The sequence below is a fragment of the Oreochromis niloticus genome, linkage group LG2, assembly GCF_001858045.2.
Source record: "Oreochromis niloticus isolate F11D_XX linkage group LG2, O_niloticus_UMD_NMBU, whole genome shotgun sequence".
NCBI lineage: Eukaryota > Metazoa > Chordata > Actinopteri > Cichliformes > Cichlidae > Oreochromis > Oreochromis niloticus.
In genome coordinates this window covers 19,588,285-19,606,006 of record NC_031966.2, presented here as the reverse complement: position 1 = coordinate 19,606,006, position 17,722 = coordinate 19,588,285, and the positions used below count along the sequence as shown (strand labels likewise).

The 17,722-nt window shown below is 38.1% G+C and overlaps 1 protein-coding gene across 6 annotated transcripts in view; it reads left to right on the top strand.

The window, feature by feature from the left end:
* The window catches only part of fgf13a (fibroblast growth factor 13a), a 92,197-nt gene extending 76,303 nt beyond the window's left edge, over positions 1-15,894 (top strand). For all 6 annotated transcript variants that reach the window (XM_005467449.4, XM_005467451.4, XM_005467450.4 and 3 more), the window contains 2 exons: positions 8,607-8,805; positions 13,913-15,894. In XM_005467449.4, coding sequence (XP_005467506.1) covers positions 8,607-8,805; positions 13,913-14,049 — 336 coding nt within the window. In that variant the 3' untranslated portion in view covers positions 14,050-15,894. The remainder of the gene's footprint in view (positions 1-8,606; positions 8,806-13,912) is intronic.
* Positions 15,895-17,722: the final 1,828 nt, after the last annotated feature.

Below are 17,722 nucleotides of genomic sequence, written 5' to 3'. Positions count from 1 at the left end.
CTTAAGCCGATATCAGCCTTAAGCCTTTGGCTCCCTGACAAAGCAATTGCTGCTATGAATTCATGTGGAACTTCCAAGCTGCAAGTGTGTCTGTTTGTCTTTGCAGTTTTTCCTCCCCTAAAAAAAATGGATCAGGCTTAAAGTTTGCTTGACTAATAAACATATGCACATTTGACAGAGATCCACTTGAGCATGAACTAACATTAACTAAACTGTGTATGCTAATTAACCCATAGTAAATGTTAGATAAGCCTTTGATAAGCCCCCTCACTTAGAGGGCTGTATTACTGCTATTGTACAATGTCTTACAAAAGTAAAATATCTGGCAGGTTCAACATCCAGTAAGGCAGAATTTAGTATGTGTACATACAGTAACCACTTAAGGTGCTTTATACTACATACTTCATTTACCCATTCAGTCATTTCTTTCTATGCCTAAGTGCTTTCTATGTAACTTTCACACACATTCATGCTTTGATGACTCAAGGTTCAGTATGTTGCCCAAAGATACTTTGGCATACAGACTGGAGCAGCCAGGGATCAAAGCACCAACTTTATAATTAGTAAATGACCTGCTCTACTACCACGATCAAGTAACAATAATGCTATTTGGCAAGTTAAAAGTAAACTATAACTCAGTCAATTTTTCTGTATTAAAACAAAATGATTGGCCTGCTGCAGAGGTGGCATTGCAAAAGACAGTTAGATTCAAAACAATTCAGCTATAGCAAAGACTTACAGTCATTTGAGATGATATCGATGTGGCCTTTTAAAAAAATCTACAGTCAAGTGAGAAAGTTTCAACAGCCTTCAGTCTTTACTGAAAGTCTCTGAGATGCTCACTTTATTTATTAAAATATTTTCTTACCATTCTATCAGTTTGTAGACATGAATATATCCGTGCTTTAGGCAGACAGCAGGACAGGAAGAGTGACAATCTCTCTGCATTATGCAAATTTTATGCAGATTATATGGAAATTGTGCTCTGGCTATCCCCTTCTATCAACACCTTTCCTACATGCCAAAACATTAACAGAAGTTGAAGGAAAAAAAAAACCTGTCAATGACGTGAAACTGTCTGCATTAAAAATAATGTTACCGTAAAAATAGACTTAAAATTAAAAACATAACAATAATTGTTATATGAAAATTAAACAACATAAAAAAGCTTGCAAACTGAGGTTTGACTAACAAACCATTAACAACTTCTTCTTCTTCTTCTTCTTCTTCTTATTACTAATATTATCATTATTATTATTATTATTAGTAGTAGTAGTAGTAGTAGTAGTAGTAGTAGTAGTAGTAGTAGTAGTAGTAGTAGTAGTATTTACATTTTAGATTTGTAATCTGATTTTTAAGTTTCAGTTTTAGTTGGCTACATGTGTTGTATTTGATTGCAACAACTCTGTTGTGAATGTGAAATAACATTTTAAAGCACATTTACAAACTGGACTAATCAGGGGTGGTACGGCTGGTTCTGTCCCTTCTATGCAGATAATATTCATTCATTCCAAACTTTCTGACCAGATTTCCTGAAATGTCTGACTGATGCCTTCTTGTTGAACCCAAAATCCAGTTCAAAGTCTATATAATCACATTAAGAACTTTCCACGTGTAAGACATCTGCATACATAAGGAGTCATTACTACACTAGATGGTCTGTAATGTCCTTTTAGCCCCTTTTTCTCATCCTGGTGAGATTCTGGCTGATTCTGGCCACATGATCAGTGTTATGAATGAAAAAGACGTTGTGGGATGATCTGAGTTATATATATTTCCATCTTTTAGGGAAACAAGTACCCAGATCACCATATTGAAAACTCAGTTTCTATCCAAATGAGGGAATCCCAGTGGACAACTCTAAAACAGTATATTACATATACTATATGTAAATATATATTTCGAAGACCTCAGGTGGAATAGAGTTGTTTTTTTAAATTGCATGAATGTAGATGGGTATTGGGTTGTTGAGTTTTCTATTTCAGCTAAATTAGAGATGAAACTGAAGTGAATGGAAATCCAGCTATTAGTACATGTGTTGTTGGGATAGCTGCTCTGGTAAAGTGTTGGCTTCTAGCCACACATTAAGCCAGGAGTCAGTTATGGCAGGGAGAATCATAATCAACAGTGGAACAGCAGATAATGTGCTCTGGGTTGGGAATTGAGTGGTGCTGCTATATTATAGATATAGTTATATAGTTATTCTGCATTCATTGGTTTGTGCATAAGTAAGTGTGGAAATATGTTTGTAATAAAACAAAGGGCATTCCCATAATTCATGTATAGGCAGATTACATTTTAGACAAAAATATTATTTTGTAATTAATTATAAATGTATATGCATTTTGGGGTTCAACCAGTCTGCATTTCCTTTGATCCCAATAAGTGAATACCTTGAGCATAGACTGTTTTGCCTCCCTGTGTATTTGATCATACATTACGACGTGTTCCGTACATTTAGGAGCAGAAGACATACACCAAAAAAAGGTAGTGTGAGAGAAATGAAAGTGAGAAAAATGAATGCACATGTGTGGGTGAGACAGAATGCACCAGTGAAAATATATTCATCTATCAGCGTTAACGTGTGGGAGAGGAAGATCCAATTAATATGTAGTTTACTTTACTATCCTCTATTTTCCTGTTTGCTTCTCTCCTTTGTCAGAATTAATGAAGCATGTTTTGCATTAGAATTCGACTAATATTATTAACAAGGAATAACTGTTGGTGGTATAATCTAAAAGAATCAACAAAAACACGCAGTTACCAACTCACTGCTTTTTAATATGGATAAAAAAAATTGCTTTCTGATATAGTTTCAGATCTGCAAGCATGTTTTTAGATCCTGAGCTAAGGTGTGTGCACATATCTCACGAGGTGCCTTTGAAGTGGTGTTATTAATTTCCTGGTGGGTCAAATTTGAATTAGTGTGAGTCACTATGGCTCCAGTTGAGCCTCGTCTAGACTGCTCTGTGCGAGCGTACGTGTAAAAAGGAGAGTTCAGGCCTCTTGGGGTGAAGATATTTATCAGGCAACTACTGAAGTTTATAGGCTAAAATACCTGACATTTAAATCTATACAGTGGTCATACATTCTGTGAAGTCCTGCATGCTCATTTAAAAAGTGCCAAAAAATGTAAAAGTTAAAGGACAGATCATCAGAAGAGTGGGTGGGAAAAGAAAAAGGTTCTTTTTGAAGTCTCACTTACTATTTTAGTTTATGTTTAAAAATGCATTTTAAGTCAGAATATTTTTCTTCAGAGGCCATTAAAGGGCTTTTTTTATTCTTTAAAATGTAACCACAACATGTGTTTGTTGTAAAAAAAATCTTTTCTCACTTTTCATGACAATCTACTGCCTGTGAGGTTTGTGTTATCAGTCACAAATACCATCTGTCAGCATGTGAGGCATTCAAGAGTCATCTGTAAATTGTAGTTACAGAAAATAACCCATGTTACGCTCTTCAGAACTAGCACTGCACAGCAAATAAAATTACAGACAGAACGGTATCAAAGAAGTGTGTTATGTCCTTGTACATTATGTATTTGTGTTTTAGTGCACTCCTGTTTGATATGTGGTTGGTGCTCGCCTTTTCAGCTATTTAGCAAGCACAATGCCTTTGGTAAATAGCCACTGCTGTATGGTTTCACTCCATTGAGCTGTGTCATTAACTACTTTGTGCTGTGTGTATGTGCTTGTGCTTGTAAATTAAATGTGTACCCTGTGTGGGTGTGCCTGTTTGTGTTTGGTATTTGCAAGGGTCTTTTCCACTAGATTAAAAATCTCAATTTATCCCCAAACAACTGAACACCACTGGCAGTATGTCCTTCTTCTTTAGCTAAAGTAAAAAAACAAAAAACCTTTCAGTCCAGTTTCACTGGCACTGAAAAAACTGTTTTAGTAAGATTTGCCTCCACTGCCCAGTCAGTCACTGTGAATTAATGTGTCTGCAAAGAACAACACTCAGTTCTGAATGCACTGGCATAATTGGTGTCATTTTTGTTTTGATACGGCAGCTGAATACGCACATAGCATTGATTTGGCTTGTCTTGTCTCGTCGAAATCCAGCCAGTATATTTACAGAGGAGATCAGTTCCATTATGCTAGTATTTCTCCTCCAGCTGATTGGATCAGGAAAACATTGCTGGGCTGCAATTACTCCCCTGAAGCAAACAATTTAAGAGTGCATCGTAACTGACAGTGTTTTCTTGACATGATTGCCTTGCTAATGGAATATTCATTTAACGGTTACCCATACCACTTTTGATTTGTTTGATTGTGTGTGTGTGTGTGTGTGTGTGTGTGTGTGTGTGTGTGTGTGTGTGTGTGTGTGCGTGCAGATTCCCCAGATGGAGATTGTGGGTCTTTCCATACATGTCAATGTATTTTACATTATGGAGATTAAAAATGACAAGGAAACATCCTTTAGCACAGTATGTTTAACACTTCATCAGCTTTTAAATGTCTCCCTCCTACAGGCAGTTATTAGACCGTGCTCAGGCAATACTACCATGCCTTCAGCTGTTGTAAAACAGCAGACGGTTCTCTGTTTGTAAATGGAATAAGACATGTCTATGCAATATTATTTGACAATAAAAACCTTTTGTTTATAAGACTAAATTTGAATAAGCTTGTGACTGCTGAAATGAGAGCTGCACTTTGTTTTGATGCAACTCATTTGTCGTTTTCAAAATTTTATAAATCTAAGTATGAATGCTGTGAAGTTTTAATAATGATAAAAAACTACATAAAAAAATTCAATTACTAACTAAGAACTACTGGCCTGACATCTTTATAGGAACATAGAGTATATGGATAGCCAACCTGTGAACCACAAATCATACAATTCAATGTGTAATTAATGAACAGGAAAATATTTTTTTAAAATGTGTGAATAAAAAGGCACTCTTTTCATGATAATAAATCATGAAAAGATAACCTTTAACTCTCCATCTCTATTCTGCCTACCAGGCATGTCAAAGAGCATGCTAATACAGAGAGGGTCTATAAAGTTAAATAAAAGCATCCTTTACAAAGCTTCTTTAGAAGGAATATATGAATAGACAAGGACTGAATTTTTTTTATTCCATTTGTATTAAATGCAAAAAATGTATTAACAGTTCCAGGCTTCATTACTAGGAACAAGGTAATGTACTAGCACAGCAGGGGTAATTGTCCAGGTTATATCTTCACTGTATCAAACACACGGGAGATTTTCATCTGATTTACTTCAGCCATTTCTGTGATCTTTAACAAAACAGCTTTTCTGAACTTTTTTCCAAATGAGGTTGCCAGCTGTGAAGCATTAGGAAAATGACTTTTCATAGCTGCACATTTCAAAGAAAAGGCCATGCAGCGCTATGGAATCATTAAAGGTCTATTTAGCCAATCCACCATAGAGAAATGCTTTGAGAGAGATGACAAGGCTGATATTAATTCTATGCTGATAGTGTCCTGCTTTCTATTTTTAAAGTGATTTCCCCCTGCTTCGTCTGGCAGTCGAGTCATGATTAAAGTGATGCAAGATTTTCTTCTTTTTTCACTGGGAGATTGGTTTTAGGGAACAATCAACATGCTATTGACTGAAGAAAATGCTACTGGAGCGAACTCCAAAGAGTCTGAATGTTTCTGTCTATCACAGTCCTGTTAGAATAGAAATGGGGATCCCCTGCCATTTTGGCCCCTCTTTGCGTCAGTTCGAGCGAGGCTTCTGTCCAGAGACCGGTTCAGATACAGTTGTAATGGCCAATAGCCTCTCCTCCATCCTGGCTCTAACTGTGCGTGTGTCTGTATCTGTCTGTTTATCAATAGACTCGGACTTATTCTTCTCCAGGAGGAGAGTAACGAGCCAAATCCACATGGGCTCGTTATTAAAGGTAGAACAGAACTCTTGGCTTCAGAGTAGCTTGTTGTCCTGGTTCCAATTGCTGCTCGTGCATAACTGAGATGGCTGCTGCCCAGTCTTTCTACATCGGTCAGCCACAACATTAAAACCACCCGCATAATATTATGTACGTTGCCCCTTGTGTCCCTGCTAATGGATCGCCACCTCAGGCTTGTTCTACTTCCACCCATGGATCCTTGGGCTCTATGTTCAAAGTAGTTTTTGTAGTGCATTGAGTGACTGTCCTGCTGAAGGAGGCTGTTGCAATTGAGATATGCTGGTCTTTTCTCCTCCTCGAGGCCTCAAATGCTGATTTGCCAAAACTTCTGGTATCTCAAAATCATGCACCGGGTGTCCTTTTCATCTGTGTCCTGACACACTGGTCTTAAGTAGTGAGAGAGAGGGAGGTTTCCAACCTAAAGGATGCATGGAAAAGGACCCTTGGCATCACAAGGGGGCATATTTTAACTTAAAAACAAACAAACATATTTTCTTATAGTAGGTTCCAATGCAATGCTAAGAAGGAATAATTATAACAAGTGGTAAAAAAATAACAAATTGGAAAGAAAAAATGGATAAACTGCAAACCTCAAACCTCCTGATGTGAAGTTTCTAGCTCTTTTAAAAATAAAGCATGATCTTTGGGTATCCAGTATTTGGTGCCCTGAGACAAGAACACATTGAAGCCACTTAACTGCTTAAACTTATAGGCCCGCCTACAGCTGCACGGACATGACTGAAGATTTTACACTCTAATTTTTATTTTTGAAAGCTAGATGATTGTAATAATATACAAATATTGGAAAAAGCAAAAAAGAAAAAAGCCTTTAATATGTTTTCATGCATTTGAATACAAGATTATTAGTAACTCTGGTAATTGGGTAGTTCGACGCTACATGGTAAAAAGACACACACATAGACACAAAGTCGGTAAAGCCCAGAATGGAGGCAAGGAGAGAGACTAGTGTGACCGTAAATGACATAAGATATGCAGAAAAGAGTCTGTTTCTTATTGCAGTGGTAGTGGAAACATTGATCTATCAGTAGAATTTTGTTACTCATGATACTGAAGCATAACTGAGAACTAGGTCTGAGCCAACTGGATATATCTTATTAAGGTGATGTGTCATCATCTTTCTTTCGCTTTCACTCTGCTTCTTTCAGAGATTTTTGATGCATGGTCTGTGAAGGCTAAATCAGTGAGAGGGTATGATAAATGAGCTTGGTTCTCAGTTGCTGTAGCTAGGTGTAGATTTTATGTCTTGAGTAACTTCTGAGGCTTTGTGTGACAAAAGGCTCAGTGTGATGTGGTAGAGCTCTTTTAACAAGTTCAACAAATTCCAGTCTTTTGTGTGCTTTAACTGCCTTGTATACACGCTTCAAACCAAACCATCACAGATGACATTCAGCCTTTTGAAGTCCTGTTACTGCTCACAAAAGTGACACTGTTGAACTGTTAAAAAAAAAAGAAAAAAAAGATACGCTGTTACAGATGACTGTGTCTGGTAGTGACATGTTGTTTGTCATGCTCTCACACTGGGTTGCTGGCCTTGGAGACACGTCATCATTTTCACCTGTCATGTTTTTTAACTTGGATTAAGACTGAGTCTAACTCTTATCTGTGAGAGGCATCTTTATTATTTACTGGTTTTTCTATATATGACTAACTGTGCACATGCTGCTGTTTGCATGTACTTTATGTACTTCCATTTTCAAAGTGTCCAAAGAAGAAAACTCTAAAGTAGGAACAATCACCAGTGACTTGCCCTACTTGCCTTATGCACAGTCTTACGCACTGTCCCTTGATCTCTCTCAAGGGAAATTGTCTCCTAACAGATTAGACACTGTTTTCTGTGCTTACCATCCAAGCAGCTCCACAAACTCTGCAAACATTCAGCTAAGCACATACACACAGATACCCCCACCACCAACAACACACACACACATACACACACACATGCATGCACACATAGGCACTTGTCTCAGGGGAAATAAGCCTCAGCGATGCTGTTGAAGCAATAATGACAAAAACCCATACAAGTGCTAGATACCAAACCTAACTGAAAGGGCATATGAACTCTTGCACAGTATGGAGTCCAGAAGATGAACTTCAAAATTGCAATGTCCTAAAGAGTCTTCCCACACCCAGTAGATCAGTGAAAGAGAAAAGAAGTGTTCAAAAAACCTTAAAAGATGCATGTGCAACTTCAAGTACACATAAAGCTCCCTAAGCCACCGTCTCACAGGAGTATTATCATTTTTGTAGACAGTACCTAAATGCATTGTAAAAGTGTTTGACTAGTAATAAATAGGCTTGTCCAAACAAATCTCAACTAAAAAAGACAAACTCAGAAAGATAATGATCTTCTCATACATATTTAACAGCTAGGACCAAATAAGAATATAGTATTCATCCTGCCTGTATGTTTTATTAATACTCTTCTATATCTGTCATATCACTGTTATCTATGCTACATTCTTCACTACAGTAAATGGAACAAATAGATTTTAAATGATTATCATGGCACATTAAAGCAGACGCTTGAAACTTAAGATACAGTTCTTGTCGAACGTGCAGCACATGTATCATTATTAGGTTTCACTATCAAGTAATTAACTATTGTATTTCATCTGCTTCCATTTATAGATATAGTTTAAATTAATGTTAGATCTTGTAAACTACTGTCCAACTACCTGTATATCTGATTGTCCTCATCCCCTGACAGGAACACTTTACACCGGAGTGCAAATTCAAGGAGTCAGTGTTCGAGAACTATTATGTGACATACTCCTCCATGATATACCGGCAGCAGCAGTCGGGCAGGGGCTGGTACCTCGGTCTGAACAAGGAAGGAGAAATCATGAAGGGGAATCATGTCAAGAAGAACAAGCCAGCAGCCCACTTTCTTCCCAAACCTCTAAAAGGTAGGCCTTTCCAGAGCTTTTCCTATTTACTTTTCAATACTAAGGTTCAGAATATATCTGTCATATGATAGGAACTAGTTTGTGTAATGTATTATCCACACCTGGTTGCATTAATGTTCTAATTGGTTATATTCAAAAGTGTAAGAGGTAACAGTAGCTATTATTCGTGTAGTCTTCCCTGGAAAGGAAAAATACTGACAAGTAACAGAAATAATTTTTTGTCAAGAAAGAAGATTTAGAGATGGAAATATGCTGCATGTTTTTACTTGTACTTTGTAATTCAGTTGTATCAGAGAATACAGGCATATAATCAAGTATTTACACAACACTACTTTGCAAAAGGGTTGCTTTTCACAATGGTATCAGTTTTCCCATTCAATTAGCCCTTTTTCATTTTATTTATATTTTAGACCTCTGTAGATATTGTTTGGCTAAAATCTAAGTGCATTGTTTTCTATATGGCTCCTTTACACTAAGTATTTTCTTCAGAGACTTTTACATTAACCTGTTCAGTAGTTTCCTCAAGCTGGTCACACTCCATTGCAGGCACAATGCGGAGCAAGGCTGATATTTTTCACCAGCAGGCCCCATGCAGGACTGTAAATTCACTGAGAACCCCACCCATAAAGAATACGTATGTGGTAATGTGGCCGTGAGCAACAGAGGAAACAGGCCACAGTCCTTTCATCTTTGACAAGACACAGATTTACCTGTCAGAAAGAAGAGAGAGAGAGAGACAAAGAGAGAGAGACTGTTTTCTTTTTAGTGAGACAAAAGAAAAACACCCTGGGTCTTCATTTTTTGTCTCAGTAAGAAATCAAAAGCTTCCAGTGCAAAATACTCAAAACAATGCAGAAAAGAGGGCAGTTTCTTTATATCGTTGACTGTTGAGTGCAGTTTACATCTTGTCATCTGGTTCTGTATTTTTGAGCTTTAAAATAATTATCTGAATTTAGATAATCAAGTTTAAATATAAAAATTTTACTTTTAAGGATGTGCCAAAACTATGACACGATACATGTCTTGAGCATGAGGGAGTCTCTCTGAATGTTTACAGCTCCTGTTAAGTGTCACTGATGCAGTTGTGAATTTTTAAAACAAAATCGCAGTCATTCGACAGCTTAACATTAATCTTACCAACATAACTCATCATAAAACTGTCATAAACATGGCAGCATGTCAAACTTACGTTAATACGTTAGTATTATATTACATTGAATGTGGTACGTGGTTGGTTTTACACTGGCTGTTTTGGAAAAAATTATGTTGTGACACTTTTTTTTTTTCCTGTACAGTTGTAGAACTTAGACTGAATATTAAATCAATGGTAGTTTTTCTTTTTTCCTATTCAATTTTTGTAACATTCTTCAAAAGCCAGATATTGCCCACATATTGTATTTCACACTAGCCTCTGAAATGCAGTGGCTGGACCAACCTTTTTTTGGGTGGGTGTCTGAAGTGTGATGGTAGTACTGATGATGACAATTGCAGCTTGAACTTTGGTTCAGAACAACCTCCTCAAAATGGGGAAATTGTTCATATACATACATAGTTTGGAGAACTGGAGAAGAGATAGGTTGTTGTGCTTAGCCTTGAACTCATCTTTGCTTTGCTGCTCAAATTTCATGTTTGAGATTGTGGCACATCAGATGGTTGCACATGAAACACAGTTATTGGCATATTCGGATGTAATAGCAGGCCTTTGTTCCTGTAAAGTAGAAATTTTCACAGTTCAGTTTATTTTCACTTCAGCTGAGTACACATTTGAAAGCAAAAGAACAAGAAGCTGGTTGGAATGTTGAAGCTTGACTTTGTCTGTAAATTTCATTTTTCTGTGTTTTCAGCCAAATTGGGATTCTGCTCTGACATTTTTATTTTTTATTTTTGTAGAAAACCTTACAACACTTTACAAAAATGTTTTTGATAATAGCTAGCAACAGCGACAACAGAACAGAAACAACAGTGTTTCAAATTGTCCTTTTTTACCTGCTAAACATTGTCTCTGTCAGAATACAGTCGTGTGAAAGTTTGTTTGGCTCTTAAACTCTTCTTAATTATCCAAGTGCATGTCCTTGGAATGTACTTTGGCTGGCCTTATTCTTCACTTCGAACAATTCGATTGTCACACAATGTAAACTTTGCAAATAACTGACAAAAGTGACTGAATGAGGAAGATTTTTATAAGGACTCAGCTGTTATGCACACCTCTTAAAGTCGAAGATATTGTCAATATAAGTGTGCATTTGCTTGCTTTAAGGAAGTTCTTATTATTAAAATGCAATCATAGACAGCATAAAGTTGGCCATCGCTCGGGTGCTGGTGTACCTTACTGGGTTGAGCAGGTGACCTATGCTCTAGGGCTATTGCAGATGCCTGGGGTCAAATCTGCCACTCACCCACGTTAAATCCTCCCTAAAATATTAGGTTTTTAATGGCAATAAAGAACCAAATCATAAAACATCACATATTCTTGGCCACATCCCTCATCTTAACACAAAAGGAAGATTTGAATATCTTAGTAGTATATGAGGAATTTTGTTCAGTATTTCAGCTGCAGTGGAGTGCTTTATATTCCAGTTTAGAGTTAATTTTCTCATTTCTTCTATTTGCTGAATCGATGGTCCCTCTTCTTGTGTCTGTAGGGAAGCTTCTCCAGCCAGCATCTTATTAAGAACCCATATTTGCCCTCTGAGATCACGATAATAGCTTTTCACCTTCATTTAACAGGCCATCCAGGGGGTCTCAAACACACTGAAGAGAAATAGCTGGTGAATGATTGGCTTGCTTTATGCTGACAGACAAATACAGAGAAACAGAAGAATTGAATAAGGAGGATAGATCGAGGCTATGTGACACAGTAATTGTAACTGATACTGAAAACTATCGACTGTGGCTGCATTTTAACTTGGAGAGGAAATATAGAGGGGGTTTTTTTCTTCTTTTTTTCAATAGCAAATATAAAATGAGACACTATTGTAATACTCCTTCTTGTGTACAAACTTTAAAGTATCCTGTAGTGCACAATATTTACTAAATCTTCATTTGAATTTCAGATGTAGTGAGTTGATTGGAAATAACTTTGCACTGGAGAATTTGTTCCAGCAACTCATTCAGAGGGAGATGTGTTACAGGGCACCAATTAAGAATCTGTCTCAACACTGGCGATGACATCTCTTTCAGATATTAATCACTGCTCTTCTGGTTGCACTCTGTGAGCCTCAGCATACAGCCCTCATACTGTGTTCCTCTGGATGTAGCGAGTTTAGCTCGTGTCATTTCAAGTCCAAGTAGAAAATCCTCTTAAAGCTCTCCCAAAAACTCCTGATACAAGAAGCAAACACCTGCTTTTATGTGGAGTAGCATCTACTAGGTGATTTGTGTGGAGAAATGTGAAAAATGACAACATGGTTAGTTCTGGGGTTTTTTGAGGTTTAATATATAAAATAGCAGAGGTGTTGAGGATAGCAGTGATCTAGTACTGTAATGCTGAGGTCAGTCACTTATCACGGTAATAACAGAATAGCCTGCTGTTCCAAACAAGGCTGGAACCAATCAGCAGTTTCCCAACCGAATCCTCCCAATGATTTATGTTTATATACAAGGATGGGCACTGGATTGCCGCTGAAACAAAAACTGCTGGACTAAGTAAAGTGTCTGAAGGACTGGGTTTGCTGTTTCAGCCACAAACTCCCTGAGGAATGAACATCAAATAGCATGCTAGGCAGAAGGATGTTGACAACATCCTGAAACCAAAGACTATGAACCTCAGATTACTGATATTTCTCCTGAAAAAAGTGCTGTTAAATGCAGACTGGACCAGTGCTGCACACACAGCAAAGCTGAAGCACTAGCAACTCTTGAATTTATAATGTCATGCTGTGAATATAGGATTTTTCTTTTTACTTCAGCACCAACAGGGTCTACTTGATTCAGCAGTTTGGAGGGAACTATAACGTGGTGCCAAAAAGTACTTGGACAGATAAACTGAGAGCAATCCGCTTCATAAGGTCACAAAATATTAGATGAACTGGTTTTTAATGCATAGAAAAGACTAAACATTATTTTGTCATTTAAACAATAACATACCTCCAGTTTGCAAGAAAAGGTAGATTTATGTGTGTGCAGAAGTCTCTTAGCGATACTTGAGCTAATTGCGCTCATTTTGAACCATTATTCAGCTGACAGGAGTTTTTAAAATGAAAATCTACTCTTTATTTATCAAATGGTAATGTTTATGTGCTAAAATGGTGCAAAACAATTGTCAATCATGGCAAGAACAACTGTGGTGAGATCACAGAAAACAAACAGCACAGCAACAATAATATGCATACTATACATAGGCTGTTTTTTCATACCTTCCTGGGTACCTGATGATATTTCTGTTTCAAAATAATGAAAAAAGACAAGTTTTGTATTTCTGGTGATAGGAGTAATTATAGCTAATGATGTGATTAATAAGCTGACTAAACAATTCAACTTTGCTATCCTCCCTAGCTGCCACCTATTACTGCCTGAGACCGCAGTCCTTAGCTGCTGCACTTCAGCTGTGGTAGCTCTCCTTTTTGAGGCTAATTGCCGTAATGGATGATGTAATCCAGCATGGTTGCAAGTGAGACCGATAACATCTCATGAAATTAGTATGTTCGGCAGTATTTTGATCTGGAAATATAATGGTTATGGTAAATGGCCTGCATTTGTATAGCGCTTTACTCAGTCCCTAAGGACCATTCCCTAACCCATTCACACACTGGCAATGGCAAGCTACATTGTAGCCACAGCTGCCCTGGGGCGCACTGACAGAGGCGAGGCTGCCGGACACTGGCGCCACCGGGCCCTCTGACCACCACCAGTAGGCAAACATGGGGTTAGTATCTTGCCCAAGGATATTTGGCATGCAGCCAGGAGGCAGCCTGGGATCGAACCACCGACCTTCTGATTAGTGGTTGACCTGCTCTGCCACCTGAGCTACAGCCACCCCAGGTTGGTTGTAGGGAGGCTATGTCAGAAAAAACAGACATTTAACCAGTGGACAAAACACTGCCTCTTTCACTAATATTGTTAAAAAATGTCAGTTTGCCTGATTTGCATTTGTCTTGTGTTTTCACAGTTGCAATGTACAGAGAGCCATCTCTCCATGACTTGACAGAGTTCTCCCGCTCTGGCAGCGGCACACCCACCAAGAGTCGGAGTGCCTCAGCAGTCCTCAACGGAGGGAAAGCTGTGAGCCAGAACGAATCAACGTAGCCTGGTAGCCCAACCCAGGCCTGGGGCCGAACCGTGAAACCTTACCTCTAGCAGAGCATGAATCCAAGCAGACTTGTTTCTCCGATCAGCGGTTCAGGACTAGCTAGGACAACAAATCACACATAAACAACCAGACACCGTCAATCAAAAGCACCTATCATCCTGGTCAGTCATCATCAAAACAGTATCAACAGTAAGAAACTTAACAGCACATAGATCATTCTGGACTTAAGGAACTGATTAAAACTTTATTTTTGGGCTTGAGGTTTATTGATGACCTTAGACACTCTATTTTTGTGATGATTGCATACCAGTTAGCTCATTTTTATCTTATTTTGGTAATTAATTTACTGTGCACAGTAAGTTTTCTTCATGCAGACACCAAGCCCGCGTGCATCTGTTAGACAGGGACGGGAAGTTAGACATGCAGGTGTTCAGGGCAGTCAGTAATGGTGCTGGTCTACAAGGTTGCAGTGGTACCGTATAAGCCCTGATCTCTGTCTCATCCATGCTTCTGTGAATACAAAGCCTATAAACTCCCTGGTATGGTACAGCCTAGTGCTACTGAGACTGTGGCCAGCCAGATGGTAGCTCTCCTGCGTCCTAGTGCACACGCTCAGAGACTGAGCTCTCTAGCATGGGAAAATGAAGCCTATGTACAACTGACCTGAGATATAAGGGGCAGTGTGGCTCTCTTGCAGTTTTACCTTTTCCTTCATTTTATTTTTTTAAAATTTGGAGATGCCACAGCTGCACCTTAGTTTTTGCTAATTTTCTGAATTAGCTGTGAGATTTTGTTTAATAACTGATTATGTTCCTTCTTGTTCTCTTCCCTTGCCATTGTTAAGCATTTGCATCTTTGTTCATAAATGAAAAATGGTTCCAGCAAACCAAAGACAGAAAAAGAGTGTCCCTTTAAGCCGCTGAAAGCCAAGTCAGTATAAAAGCAAACCTGGATCTTTTTGTTTTTTATTGTACATTTTTGATGAGAGAAAGCAAAGGTTTGTGAAAAAAGAAAAACATGCAAAGGAAGTGATTTTAACCACTTTGGAGTTGGCAGCGTGCTTGACGTGCTTTTTGATGATACACTCGATGACTGAGGTATGAAACGACTATCCTGTGTCCCCATTCCCTTCTGTTACCACAGTGTCACAATGTCTCTAGCTCTTGTCCTCGTAATCGGTTCCTCCCTTTGTGCTTGTGTCATACTTCGAAACCCCAGCCATCCTTTTTTGTCGACTTCTATTGACTGATACACTTCACCATAGGATGGTGAATGGCCCTTCCCAGGATGCTTGTTATGTGTTTGAGTAACTTATTGTGGTGACAATATTTTCTATATTAAAAAAAAAATACTGTGGACTTTTAGGTGGCTTAACATTTTATAGGACACGTCATATTTGTAAAAGTGAAAAAAAAGATAAAGATAAAGTCATACAAAAATTAACATCTTCCCTTTCTTGCACTGGGCATGTACAAACACATATGTACAAAAAGGACCCTTTGTGGGCTATGTACGCTTCCCTTCAGCTACATAACTTCCTTCTGGTACATGCTTCTGGGAGACTTTCTTTTCTTGGTTTCCTCTGGAGGTGGTCTGTATTAGGTGAACCTATCTGTTGCATGGGAGAAGGCAGGGAAATTCTGGTCTAGAGCTGCATGATGTAGGCTATGTGTATTAACCCATGTTGGATCATGTGTTCCAAACTACCAGACAGATACTCTGATAAAACAACATATACAGGCAGACATTGTGGCTGTCTGATAACTTCCAGTTGTTTATTATTTGTTGTATACACAAAAATGCACTGAATAAAATGTTTATATTAAGATATACTTTTAAAATGTGTCAGTCCTCTTTTTTTGTTCAGTCGTTTACTTCATTTATTACACTGATTAGCAATTGCAGTTATACAGAACACTAGATTGTTACAATTAAACAATAAATCTGTGTTTTATTGTACCCAGAAATACATTCACCTTTGAGAAACTCTTGAACATAAACTCATTCCTGGCATCTTTCTTGTCTGTGAACATCAATGTGTCCTACCTAGGTGGAAAAAGCCTTTAATTGCCCCTGAGTGTTACAGAGGCCTAAAGGGCTTATTCTATCAAAAAAAAATCAATACCTCTTTTCAACGCGGTAGAAGACTGGGTATTTGGAAATTGCTTCACAGCTGTAACCTTTCCTGTTGCCTGAATAAGTACTGGTTTAGCTGAGTGAAATTACTAGGTAAGTAATACTGCATTTGCCTTTTTCCAAGGAGCTAAATATGAGTTTGGTCATAGTAAAAATGATTCAAAAGGTAAAGTCTTTACTTAATATTAATAAGAATAAAATATCCATCTATCCGTTTTCTTCCACTTATCCTTAACAGGGTCGCAGGGGTGCTGGAGTCTATCCCAGCTACCATAGGGTGAATATTTAATAATAAGATAATTGGTCAAAAAAAAACCCATAGTAACAACATAGTAATCACCTAGTAAGGCAGTTAAGAAAACTAAGGCATGAATACTCCAAATGATGGCATGACAATGTGTTAACCTACCAAGTTTATTTGTAATATGATAAAACCTCATTATGAGAAATGGCTCCTTGCTTAACATGGGGTTACATTCCTCTGACAGCAACACAGCATGTCACGTTTTATAAAAAATGAACTTAAAGAAATTCATACTCTGGGATAAAGTTTAAGTTGCGTAACTATACAACACTCCAGGAGCAAACAAGACCTTTTCTGGTTATTACAGCCTATTGTTCGTCTTCACAATAAGCTCTCTCTTCATCCTTGGAGTGTGAGTGTTAAAACAGGCATCAATCTGGTCTTTGCAGACTACCTCATTACGCCCATTGCCATCAGAGACAGGAGGACTAATAGGCTTCTGTAATATAGGCCCTGATATGAGCGACTTCATCGTTCATGTAGTTTGACATCCCCCTACTCCCTTCATTTCCTTTGCCCATCTCTAGACTCCATTCATTAGTATGGGACAGTCCAATTCATTAACGGAGGCTTCCGGCTTTGTTCGGAGATGTTGATCTGAAAAGAAGCCCCTTTCTCTCTTTCTCTCCTTCGCTGACCAGTTACTCTTATTTTCACTTGGATAGACTAATAAGTCTGCATGGAGCCCCCCTCAAAACAGAGCAATGCATGTGTCTAATTCAAACACAGCCACACGCATATAGACTTCAAGCGAAGCCATTGCAGCTTCAGTGTATAATCATTTGAGATTGTGAGTGAGATCAGGCAGAAATATTCTTTCACGAATCAGCCAGAGCTGATGGAGCTGTGATATATGTGATCACCATGTACCTGTGAATGCTATAACTCATTACCCTTTATCACTGCCACCGCAGGCTGACTGGCTTCCTTTTTCTCACCCAGTCTCTCGTTTCTGTTGGTCTTTGTCATTTCCATCACTATTGTGCTGTTGCTCAGTTTTAATTCTCAGGCAAACATTAGTTACCCAAACAGAAATTAAATGAATGTCACTATAATGTGCTTCATAGAAACCTAATGGCAGGGCCACAGTTCTTCTTTTAATGCTATTTGTTATTAATGTGCATATTACTGGTTACTACTTATTAGTACTTCAAAATAGCCATGAAAACCCGACAAAACATATAGAAGATATGCATTGATCTTTAGATCTACCAGTTTTATCCATCGTG